The 12,608-nt window shown below is 45.3% G+C and overlaps 1 protein-coding gene and 3 non-coding genes across 4 annotated transcripts; 1 reads left to right on the top strand and 3 right to left on the bottom strand.

Moving 5' to 3' along the window:
• Positions 1-1,621: 1,621 nt before the first annotated feature.
• On the bottom strand, positions 1,622-1,703 carry trnal-uag (transfer RNA leucine (anticodon UAG)). Its single transcript has one exon. It is a non-coding gene; the product is annotated as a tRNA-Leu (tRNA).
• Positions 1,704-5,321: 3,618 nt separating this feature from the next.
• On the bottom strand, positions 5,322-5,409 carry trnay-gua (transfer RNA tyrosine (anticodon GUA)). Its single transcript is given in 2 exon segments — positions 5,322-5,357; positions 5,373-5,409. It is a non-coding gene; the product is annotated as a tRNA-Tyr (tRNA).
• A 753-nt stretch (positions 5,410-6,162) lies between these two features.
• On the top strand, positions 6,163-6,475 carry LOC148638013 (histone H4-like). The gene has a single exon (XM_088623406.1). It carries the CDS (start codon positions 6,164-6,166, stop codon positions 6,473-6,475), a length of 312 nt encoding a protein of 103 aa, XP_088479532.1. The 5' UTR covers position 6,163.
• Positions 6,476-6,781: 306 nt separating this feature from the next.
• LOC148638012 (U7 small nuclear RNA) lies at positions 6,782-6,839 on the bottom strand. Its single transcript, XR_015931125.1, has one exon. It is a non-coding gene; the product is annotated as a U7 small nuclear RNA (small nuclear RNA).
• Between the last annotated feature and the right edge of the window lie 5,769 nt (positions 6,840-12,608).

The raw sequence follows: 12,608 nt of genomic DNA, 5'->3' as shown, positions 1-12,608 counted from the left end.
GGACGCACGACGACTATTATACCTTGTGATACATGCAAGACATCTGTAAACGAAGATGTAATTACAGTCAAATTGGCAATTAACAGAAAACCACAATTGTATAATATTATTTCTCTATGTCGATGATCAGTTGAAGGATTTGAAGAAACTATATATTATTCCTCGATATCGATGATCAGTTGAAGGATTTGAAGAAACAGCAGCGATAGCAGGTGATTTTGGTTTTGAACCCATCTTTACACCTCAATAATCCATTTGTCCTCGAAAAAAGAAAAGACAGGCATGTTTTGAGTCTCATAATGATCATCTTCTCGATCCAAAGAAACATATAAAGTTGATTCCTTCCGTAGTATTTGGGATTTTCTTACGAAGATCTCACGAAGTATTGCCAGGATCTATATTTAGCGTTCGGTAGTGATAACACTGCTGATATTGATTGAGTAGAAATCTATGATGTATTGACAACTTTATCTGAAGCGAGAAGTCCTAGAACGCTACCTATGAAGTGTTAGGATTCATACCAAGATATACTTTTTGTTTTCAACCCAAAATGCTGCTATTGCATTAATCATTATATGAACTATACCAGTTTTGGTAGCTTCTCTGCATGATTTTTCAAAACTGAAACTAATTACAAAATTATTTAAGATCAACCATGACAAAAAATTATAAATCAGGACTAATATTAATATCAACTGATGTTACTACAGAAAAAAAGATTTAACTGAAATATTAATAAGACTATTTGTGATTATGTCACTTCTCTGCTTCAAGGTCAATATAAGACTCTGAAAGTAGTAAAGCAAAACTGAACTCAAAATCATATTAGGAATTCTGAGCGATATCTCCATACAGGTAATCCAACAGAACGTTGAAATATTTGAATATCATCTCTCTGTATATTGCGCTGCTTTTAACCTAGAGTAAAACTATTGGATTGAAGGAATGCTAACCGCTGGGTTAAAATGTATAGTTGTTATTTGGAGAAATCTGTAAACTCGTGATCTTATATGTTTTAAAAGACAGCACAGGAAAAAACAGTGCTGATTATTTTCCGGAGACGGAGCACTGATGACCTATCTGAGCTAATCGATAAAACCCACCCAGTGGATACTCTAGCAGAACATCAAAGAACATTCACCTTTGTATCCAAAGAAACCACAGGAACAACATCAGGTAGCACAATCAATTCCCCTTTTAAATCTTTCCTGTAAGGTATGCTATGTGAATTCATGAAGTTAATCCTCTGATCTCTTTTGAGCACGAACAAAGTATTTCTGATGGAGCGCTCTGTTCAAAGATAAGCTATTACCCCTGCCAACGATTCGGCGTGAAGAATTAAAAGTTTCACAGACAAAAGCAGCTCACCACCACAGCCAATATTGAATGTACTGTACTTGCCGGTACACTATCATGTGCACTGCCTCAAAAGTGATCTTGGCAGATGTTGTTCCCTACATAAAGCTGAACATGCCAAAGAGAATTTTTGTTGAGAAAACAAAATATTTTTTCTGCCTTGATGTTTAGCCTGTCTTTTAGAAAGTCTATCTCTAAACACCTCCTGCAGCCTAACAAAAAGCACTTTTACTGGTCGTATTGCAGGTCTTAAAACACTAACATTTGGCAGCGGTGGGATTCAAACCCACGCCCCCAGAGAGACTGGAGCCTAAATCCAGCGCCTTAGACCACTCGGCCACACTACCTTCCTCCATGTCTGTCTTCCTCACATTCCTGGCTTGGACTGGGGGGCTTCAGCTCTTGTCGTCCGATGATATCATGACATGTGGAAGTGACTGCAACTTTATCTTCCGAGATGCTTTCAATAGCACAAATGCTACTTTCACCGGCACAAACATAGCAATAACGAAAGAGGTGGGTTTCATCCTTTGTGCTGTTTGTAGGGGCGCAACTCTACGTCGATCTACTGACTTGAAGAGCAAAAATCAAAATCCTCTGCTATTACTGTTGCTTTTTTCATAGTTTCTTTAAATCCTTCATTTGAACATAGATTTTGAAGGATATTGATGATAATACCACATAAATTGTGGTTTTCTTGTGATCGCCAATTTTTTTCAAATACCAGCCTTTTTTACAGTTCCTTGCGTGTTTCACAAGGTATAATAGCCCCCCTCGCATCCTCAGCTAACATATTTTAAAATTACAATAGATTATACAGCATGCATGTTTTCATTTATATTAAAATTAAAGTAAATATACCAGAATACATACAGTGCTAACCCAATAATTCTTGTCAGGTTCTCCAACAAATCTGCGTTGTTATTTTAACATGTTTCAGCTGAGGGTGCAACAGGAGTATAAATGAATTTTCCCGCCAGCCGTTCAAAGACCAAATTCCATGAGTGAACATTATTTTTTCAGAAGTTGCCGGTATTGGACTTTGCCGGTGGTAATGAATTATATCCACAACTGTTGTAGTAGTTCCTTCTTGAAATTCGACACGTGCAAAGCACTCGTAATATCATAGGTGTTAAAGTTCGCTGAGTCTATTTGAGTCATGGTGTGTATCCCTGCCTATCATTGGGAGACGGGTAGCTTTTTTACACTCAGATTCCAATCTTCAATGCTTTGTGTGAGAGCTTACATAACTTTCATTTTCTCACATTTTCTGACGACTGTTCCAAAGGGGCACCCTGTCAATTCCGAATACTTTTCAAAAATCTGCCAGCATGTTTGATTATTGTCATTTCATTTCGAAAAAGTTCAATATTGATCATAACTAAAGAAAATAATGATCACGAACAAAAAAGGGATAAAGATGCGAGTCGATCTTGAATCACAGCTGGGTGACACAGTCTTCTGTTCTGATATGGTTGTACGAGAAACAGGAGGAATCGCCAATCTCCTATAGAGCATGAGTTGAATCAGGAGTGAGACATTTCGTATACTCGTGCATATGTCAACGCCTGACCTACATCGTAAAACTAACATTAAGTTGTCAGAGACATTCATTTATATACAAACAAGAGACAGACCAAGTAATAATTCTACATTAGTTCAGGTGGGTAAACCTGAACTAACTAACTAACTAATAAGCCTATTAATAATTCTACATTAACATGTCCTACACTGATCAGACTAATTGACATGGTCTGATTCAGAGCCTGTGCAGTTCGTGCTAATTACAACAAGGACAGTTCTGAACCCTCATCACCGAACTGAGCACAAGTTCAGCTGTTCTCCAGTTTTGTAACGCATGGTTTTTCATTGCAATTGAGTTCAGAGCTGGAGCTGAACTCCAGACAGTACAGTGTTTTGGGTAAGTTGTTGAAATTCGCATGAGGCTGCAGACAACTTACCTAAAGTGTGTTCTATAGCTTTCAGGTGGAGTTCATTTATATAAAAGAATGTAAGTGGTATAAACGAAACAAGCCAGACGGCAGTCCAACCTACAGTATAATTTTCTGATGGAAGTCCTGACGCGTTATTCATTACGCCACTGACCCTGCTATTGTAGTGCTAAAATAAAACACGTTTTCTACATTTATATCTGTTTAAAAATCACTATCTAAAAAAGACAAAGGGTTTGTGTGTCGCGCTAAAATTCCGCTTCATTTCGAATGCAAATTAAAACCATTTTGTTCCAAGAAATCATAAATTTGTCACATCCTTCATACTACTAATAAGTATACGAATAAATACTCGGAAGAAGCCGCTCAGGTATTAGAGAGATTTAAAATCGGATCGGAGGATTTAGAGTCCAGACTGCAAACCAACAGCTGACACAGGTCTTTTATAGAACCGTTTTGATTTCCTCTACTTTTTCCCCGTGACGTCATTGTCCTGCTCACAGCCGAGCCCGACACACGTCTGGTTTCTGTCGCTGGGTGCATACCCTGCGGTCCATGCGGGTCCTAATACCCCAGTACAATGACGGGGACACTAAACTGTAAACAGGTGCCGTCCTTCGGCTGAGACGTAAAACCGAGGTCCTGTGATCATTCAGGAGAATGGTGGTGGTGGAGGGGAGTCCCCATTACCTGTAAAGCGCATTGAGTGGAGTATCCAGAACAGCGCTATATAAGTGTAAGCAATAATGATGATGATGATAATTATTATTATTATAATGTAAAATGCAATAAAAAAAATCAAACTTTGATTCAAAATAGATTAATGTAAAAACTGATAAAGCTAATGCTTTTTTCAGGGCTATATCTACTTTTTTTAAAAAAAGCGAAGTCTGTCGCGATTGTGAGAGTTAGAGAATGTGTTCCAGCGGGTGCCTTCATATCATGAGCGTCAGTCTCGCCCGTAGCTGCGAGAAGGTTAAAAGCGCACAAGTGATCTGTAGACGATGTTCGGGGAAGAGCTAATTCTGTTTTCAGCACAGGGAGTGAGAATGAGCTCAGCCCGGCTCCCAGCAGAATCCATTCTGGTTTGGTTACTGTTAGACTGTGCGTCTGAGGCTCTTTGGATCGCAACGTAAAAAAAACAATTGCTCACATCGTGTGACTTCCACGACAGGAAGGAAAGATATCACTTTAAAAAATCAGAACTGAAGATTTGGATCCTGGGCCTCAACTTAAAAATAAACAGAGTTTAACGACAGGAAATTGATTCCAGTTGTCAGATCACGTATACGCATACCTTAGCTTTGTGCAACAACCTGAAACTTTCAGGTACCATAAATAATATTATTGCTAAACATATGCCATTCTAATCTGCAAGCGACCAGAATATAGAATACGAATTTTTGTGCTTTGGAAGCGCTGGCCTACCTGTATCAAAATATCAGATTGTGTTTCTGCAACATTTCGTGCACAGTACGCCATTTTATCTAAAACAGTCACAACGAGGGCTTTACATGCAGTCTGGGGTATTTTCCCCTTTTATATTTTTGCCACTTTATATCGAACCTGTTATACTCCCAGAAGTGCACAGTAGCTTGTACTTAATAAAAATGTACAATTCACCGCTGGTATAAACAGATGTGTGCCGTGTTTGCCTTTGTAAGCATTTGTTTAAAAAATAAGTTCACAATATGATAAAAACACAGAAAGCACAAACTTTATAATACAACGATACAAAATCAATACCAAATCATTATGCCAATTAAGTAACTATCCTTTGAAAACAGAGAACACCTTTATATCTACAAAAAACTTGACATTTGTATGTATTTTTGAATTACAAAGCAGACAGTGTAGTCCCTTAATTCAAAGATCAGATCTTGGCCAAAACAAGACAATCAGACGTGGGCTGAATTCGGAACAGGAGCCTTTGCTTAGTCGATTATTGAGCTTTTGATCAATGTCTGAATAAAACGTTTTTAACTCTTTGATTAAATTACATGAAAAGCACCTTCCTTCAAGCCGGAATCGAACCAGCGACCTAAGGATTCCCTGTTGACTCCGCTACAGTCCTCCGCTCTACCAACTGAGCTATCGAAGGAATGCTGTGGCATTGCTTTCTGGCACATACTGCCCAATGAAGTAAAATGTGAAATGGGTGATTTAAATCCCACTTCGACATCAAGTTTCCAACTCGTTTCCTTAGTCTCATTTACCTTGAATTTAAGCCACGAACCAGGATTCTACTGTATAAACTTCCAGGGATATTACAAAATGTTTGATGGGGCATCAATCATTCCAGGCGGAAATTGATTCCTTTTTTTTCTCGAGGGATCATATTAAACATTTCATTAGTCTTGAGAGGAGGATCACCATGAGATACAAAACAAACAGTTTCTTTCTGTCTTTATTAGAAAGTAGCGTTTGTGCTACATTAATAATATTTTCGTGGAAATAAAGAAGTTGTAAATTTTAAAAATTTATATTTGAATCGAAATGTGGTTTTGAGTTAAATATTAGCGTGTTCATGTAATTAGTTTGTGTTTGTCATTAATATATATATATATTGCCATGTTACTAGAATTTGTAACTGAAGTTTACTAGTTGTGTTTTTTATAATGATTAGACATTTGAATACAATATTGTATATAATGTATACTTTGAACTACATATTGTTAAGGTGTGAATAATTGTATATTTTAAGAATACATTTCTAAAACAAATCATTGGCTTTATTTACTAGTTTCTACACCTATAAAAATCTTTCTTTGATGTATAATAGACATCAAAGAAAGATGTCTATTATACATCAAAGATGAGCAGTGTGTGTCGTGTTCACAGCTGATAACTAGAAGATGTCTGGAAGAGGCAAAGGCGGAAAGGGACTCGGGAAAGGAGGCGCTAAGCGTCACCATAAGGTTCTCCGTGACAACATCCAGGGAATCACCAAGCCCGCCATCCGCCGCCTGGCTCGCCGTGGGGGAGTGAAGCGGATCTCCGGGCTGATCTACGAGGAGACCCACGGGGTGCTGAAGGTGTTCCTGGAGAACGTCATCCGTGACGCCGTCACCTACACCGAGCAAGCCAAGAGGAAGACTGTCACCGCCATGGACGTGGTGTACGCGCTGAAGCGCCAGGGCCGGACCCTGTACGGCTTCGGAGGCTAAACAGGAGAGGAGCTTCACTACCGGACCCTGACGTATAAACCCAATTGACCCAGTGACATTTGTCACTGCTGAGGTTGCTTTATGGGTCTATTTTCTATACTGTGCTGATCAATTGGAAATCAAATTGCAAAAAAGACCCGTTCCCACACCTAAGGTCAAATATTAGGAATCAAAACTGCTTGAGTGTATGGAAGCACACAGCTTTATCAAGATTTCCAAGTGCAAGATCTTTTTATTCATAAAAGACCCTATTTATGTTGTATGAGAAATATTAATATTAATACAGAATCTTTTTTCACCAAATAAATGGGCTTCCTGACTTCTGAAAGCCTTCTAGACAAATACTAAAAGAGCAAAAATTCCATTTGGTAAATGAAATGAAAACACATTCCCTACCAAACCTTGAGTACAGGCCATTCAGGATGATAATACAAAACCATTTATAATTCAACAAATAAAACCTGTCAACTGGTAATCACCACTTATCATAATAAAATAAGTAGCAATACACAGTAGGGGACTCTTGGGTGCAAGTTAAATCCATGCAAGAAGGGGGTTTAGTGTTGTATTTCCAAATCAGATATGCAAATGAGAGATCTGGCCCAGCCAATCTCAAAGCTCCCTTGGTCTGGAATGGAGCTGCTCCCCTCTTCTAGTTATTCACACTGGAGTTAGGTTACATATTAGCACATTTCATCTAACAGTTGCTGCAGAAACAAAAATGTAAACAAATGACCTGGACTGTGACCACACCTATTAGAATGTAGTTCAACAGATAACTTGTAAACCATGTCATAAGATTTTTTTTGTTCTACAAAATATACTTTATTCCGCAAAAAAAACATCTCAAAAGGAACATCTCACACATATTAACACTCCATGTAATAAAAAACAACGGCGTAACGGAGATTGATTGTCCGTTATCAATCTTTGCAAGGGGAGGCGGATTTGCGCAATTAAGAGAGTCCCTCCAAACCTACCACTCGCTATTGTCCTTTAATCCCTGTATAGGGCCCAAAGTCCTTTCCAGCGCTCCCTCGCCGTGGGGAAGCCCCATTTGGCGACTAGGCGCTTCGTCCTCCTCCTGAGGTCCGATGGGCTCCCGCAGCGCCCGACAGCGGTTGCAGTAGAAGATGCAGTCGAGTTTCAGGGGGAAATGTGGGACATCTCGACCCCCTTCCTCGACCAGCTGACACATCCGGTTTCTCGTGATGTACTCGTACTTGCCGCCCCAGACAAAGCCGAAGATCATCCCTTGCAGCGCTCGTCTGAGTCTGGCCGGCAGCGGGTACACCACCGCCAGGTAAACCAAAGCCAGCAGGATGTCTGCTTTCAACACCATCACTTTCCCTGTGTAGGACAGCTACCGCGTTTTCCACAGACCCAGCTTCGCGTTCACCTTGGCGATCCTCTTGGTCCAGTTGTTGGTCTCGTTGTCCTGGCTCTGGAAGGAAACCCCCAGTATTTTGAGGGGCTCCGTGCAGAGCTTGAGACCCTCCGGCGCTGTCGTCCTGTGCTTCCAGGGCCCGAAGAACTTCAGTTTTCTCTTTCGGCGGTTGAGTTTCGACCCCGAGGCTCTGGAGTATTGCTCCATGACCTGCAGGGCCCTCCTCAACCCCCTGTCCGACCTCAGGATCAGCATCATGTCGTCAGCGAACTGGGAGATCTTCAGGGTTTCCCCCGCGCCTCCCGGTATCTCCAGGCCGTCGATGACAGGGTCCCGTCTCACCGTCTCTGCTAAGGGCTCTTGAAGAGCAGGTAGATGATGCCCTCCCTCATGGTGTCTCCCCCGGCGGAAGATCTCCTGCGCCACTTCCACCAGATCTGCCGCCAGGGTGTCCCAGAGTTCCTTTGGGAGTCCATCCGGCCCCGGCACCTTGCTATTCTCCATGGACAAGAGCGCCGCCTTCAGCTCCTCGGCCGCGATCGGACCCTCCAAGTCCTCCCTCACCTCCTCCGGTACTCGTGCCTTCAGCTCCTCCAGAAAAGCATCGCCTGCCTCCACCTCCGTCTGCTTTTCTGAAAAGAGCTCCGTGTAGAAAGCGGTGGCCGCTTCTACCTTGTCGCTCTCGTCCAGCACTTCCTCTCCATCTCCTCGTCTCAGGCCGTGGATCACCCTCTTTTTCTGGGCTCCTCGGACCTGATTGAGTTTGCGGAGCCTCTCCTTCAGGTCCCGTGCCCGGGCTGAATTGAAGGCTCCTCCCCCGTTAGCCGAGCTGTACTCCTCCTCTAGTTGTCTCTGGAGTCGTGTAGCTTCCTTCCTCTCCCTGGCCGCCTTCCATCTGCAGTACATTTGCGCCAGGGTTCGGGTCCTGTCCTTCACCGACTCCCACCATTCCACCATGGAGCTGTAGCCGTTTCTCAGATCGACCCAGCTTGTGTAGTCTTTACGGAACAGTGCCTTGAAGTCGTCTTCCTCCAGTATCTCCCGGTTCAGCTTCCAGTACCCACGACTGAATGCCGGCAGGTTGGTGTTAGCCATCACCGTCAAGCGCTCGTGGCTGGAATACCACTCCGGGGACACCGTCGCCGACTCCAGGGAGCAGGTCGTGTGCAGAAAGATGTAGTCCAGGCGGCTGCACACTCCCCGGGAGTTTTTCCATGTCGTTCTGGCGTCGTTAGGGCGGCACCGTCTGAAACCGTCTACCAGGGAGAACTGCTTGAGTAGCGACTCCAGCTCTGCCGAGCTAGCATCGCTCCCCTTCTCCCGGTCGACGTTGAAGTCCCCGCCAAGCACCACCTGTCTGTTGGTGGTGCAGCAGCTGGCCAGGTCAGCAAACACTTCCTTCCGGATAGAGGGTTCCGTCGGAGCATAGACGTTAATTGCTCTCAACTTCTGCCCCCTCCAGTCGATGTCTGCGACCAGGATCCGGCCCTGCACCACCGAGAAGGAGGAAACCAGCGTCATTTCTGGGTTTCCAAGGAGGATTCCCACTCCGGAAGAGTGGACCCCTCCTACGCTCCAGCATGATTCTCCCTTCGTCCATTCCCTGGAGAATGTCAGCTTGTCGCTTTCATCCTTCAGGTGGACCTCCTGTAAGAAACAAACTGAGAAAGACTTTGAGGCCAGATCATGAAAGCCTCCCCGTCTTTTCACCGGGTCTCTTAGCCCTCTCACGTTAGTTGTTAGAAAGATAAGTTTCACAATCATGATTAAACAAGTGAAAGTTGAACCTCCTCTCTTTGTGCTTACAGTGGAAAACTTGGGAGTCTACATCTGGGCACTGTTTAGCCTAGATGTAACTCCTCTCTTTGGGTGCTGGGGGGAATATGCTGGGCTCCCTCCAGGTCTCGCTGGGGACTGAAAGGTAAACATGCTGGACAGGTCCAGCCCTACCATCAGTCCCGGCTCCAGGGCGGCTTCAAAGTAATCCTCATCTTCCTCGAGGAAATTCTCCGCCACCGCTTCGGGAAGGCTTTTTTCTTTCCTTTCTCCAGGAGTTTCGGGGACCTGCAGTTGCTACTGGGCCTTGGGTGAGGGGGGCTCCACTTCCTGGGCTGCCTCTTCCTGTTGTTCCTGAGCCTCGGGGGAGGGGGGCTCCACTTCCTGGTCTGCCTCTTTCTGTTGTTCCTGGGCATCGGGGGAGGGGGTTCCGACTTCCTGGGCTGCCTCTTCCTGTTGTCCCTGGGCCTCGGGGGAGGGGGTTACCTCTTCCTGGGATGCCTCCTCCTGTTGTCCATGGGACTCGGGGGAGGGGGGTTCTGTTTCCTGGGCTGTCACTTCCTGTCATCTTTGGGCCTCGGAGGGGAGGGTTTCCTTTTCCTGGGCTGCCTCCTCCGGTTGTTCCTGGGCCTCGGGGGAAGAAAGTTCCGTTTCCTCTAGGACGAGGAAACGGTTCTCCCTTACCACTCTTTTCTTTTGTCCTTCCGAAGGTGGATCTGCCCTGCATCTCTTCTCCCGCTTTCTCTTTCCCTTCTTGCTGGGAGTTATGAGGGCCCTTCCTCCGGTCAGCCATTTTGTCCGTCGTCCTGGCGGCCATCTTGTGGCACTGGTGCGGCTGGGGGTGTGGCCTCGGCAGTTTCGGTTCTCTGCGGGGGAGGTGTTACCAGTTCCATTGGTACGTAAGGGTTGTATGTGAGGACTGTGATGGTCCTCTGGTTTGTCTTCCTCATAGGCTCAGGCCTGAAATTAGAGAAACCGGGATGCTTACCTTTTTCTCTGATCATTTTCGTTGCCTTTTCATATGAGGCGTCCGTGGCCATGTAGGCCTCCATGCATCTCTCTGCCTTGTTGTCTTGCAGGCAGTAGAGATCTCCGGCCACCAACTGCAGGATCCTTCTCAGGAAGGTAATGAAAAAGGATTTCACAGTTGGCATCGTCTCTGTTTTCTTAGTCCAGTGGAACCGGATCAGTGTCTTCTTGTCTGCCATCTGGAAAGGAGAAAAAAGAAAAAAGGAGAGAAAGAGAGAGAGCAAGGTCCTGTGGAGAGGAGGGTTTAGCTGCCCTCCTAAAGGAGCAGCAAGGGAGCCCTGGCCTTTGCCCTTGTGGGCAAAGCCCAGCTAGGTGCAGGCGCAGGAGGAGAGAGAGAGGGAGCGGATAGTGCTTCCGAGTCTCGAGGAAGAAAGTAAGCACCACGGGCAGGCCACGAGTATCTATTCCCAGCCAAGAGGCCAAGGAGGCAGAGAGAGAGAGAGGGAGAGGGAGCGTATAGCGCTTCCGAGTCTCGAGGAAGAAAGCAAGCACCGGGGGCAGGCCACGAGTACCTACTCCCAGCCAAGAGGCCAAGGAGGCGGAGCAAGAGAAAGGGGGAGGGGAGAGGAGAGAGCAGAGAGAGAGAACGTTGCTGCCGGATCCCACCCAGCTCAGCTGCTGCTTGGCCTTAACCCCCTAGTCTCAACCTAGGGCGATACCAGCTCAAGCACTCTTCAGGATCTTCGATCACCTTCTAGAACTTTGGAAAGACAGGAACTACGGGCATGCCACTTGAACTTGATCTTAGCCAAAAGCCCGATAAAATTGGATTCCAGCTCACTGGCCCTGCAAAACTTAGTTCAAGACTTTAAACTCTCAGACACATATAGATGTATATATCCCACAACAGCAGGATATACATGGTCAGGGAGGAATAGCAGCTCCAGAATTGACTATTGCTTTGTCTCAGAGAGAGTGAAAGTTTTTGGGGTCGCTCTTCAGCCTGTCTTCTTCTCAGATCATCAGGCTTTAGGGTGTAGAGTGGAACTCCAGGGCGGGACTGTCTTTGGCCCAGGCCTCTGGAAACTCAACACAAAGCTGCTAGAGAACGAGGGGGTAGTATCCCGCTACAAGGAGAAACTATCACAGTGGCTGTCCTTGCAGTGTCTGTACGGGTCAGTAGGAGAGTGGTGGGAGGAGGTGAAGGTGAGGACAAGGGCCTTTTTCATGGCTGAGGGAAGGAAGGCTGCTGCCAGACGGAGAGGAGTGCTAGCCAGGAAACAGAGGCAGCTGCAGCGTCTCTACACGAGACAGTGGCTTGGATGTGCTCGAGGATATCACCCTTTTAAAAAAGGACATCCGGAGCATAGCGGAAGAAAGTAGTCGAGGAGTGCTGTTAAGAAGCTGAGTGCAGTTCTCGGAAGAAAATGAGAAGTGTACTTGCTTCTTTTTCAGGAAAGTGGTAGGCTCCAAGTCTGTCATGGAAAGTGTAGTTGATGAGGAGGGAAGAGAGAGTACAGAGCTGAGTGCTATCCTCTCCTGCATCGAGGCCTTCTTGTCACGGACGTCCAAGGGGACTAACCGTGGGGAGCAGGAGGGCGGAAAAAGACCCATATGCGTAGCGGCGAGACGGGAAAAAGGCCCAGGCTCATTAGTGCAAAGAGTTCAGGAATGCCGTATAGAAACCTGTGCGCCCTGGTGCTAGGCGGGTCTCAGGACATCCGAACGTCAGTGCTGAGCGAGGACAGAGTGCAAGACCCTGAAATATTTAGCCCAAGGGAAAGAGAGGGACAGGAAGGACAGCAGACCAGAAACTAGGGACAGGACAGAGAATACCGCCCTCTGGCTGCAGAGGGCGTGACACTTCTACTCAAGACTGTACAACTCTACAGAGGTAAAGGATGAAGAAATTCATTTTTTTACCTCAAAGCTAGAAAATGTTTTGAGTGAAGAAGATAGGGAAGTACTTGAGGGGGATTTGACAGTAGAAGAGCTGAGAGG

Source organism: Lepisosteus platostomus, unplaced genomic scaffold (assembly GCF_059453375.1).
Source record: "Lepisosteus platostomus isolate fLepPlt1 unplaced genomic scaffold, fLepPlt1.hap1 Scaffold_100_H1, whole genome shotgun sequence".
In the NCBI taxonomy this organism is placed as follows: domain Eukaryota; kingdom Metazoa; phylum Chordata; class Actinopteri; order Semionotiformes; family Lepisosteidae; genus Lepisosteus; species Lepisosteus platostomus.
Note: the sequence above shows the minus strand (reverse complement) of the source record. Positions and strands in the feature narration are given on the sequence as shown.

Coding starts and splice junctions, on each gene's coding strand:
- LOC148638013 (XM_088623406.1), top strand. CDS start 6,164: ATGTCTGGAAGAGGCAAAGGCGGAAAGGGACTCGGGAAAGGAGGCGCT.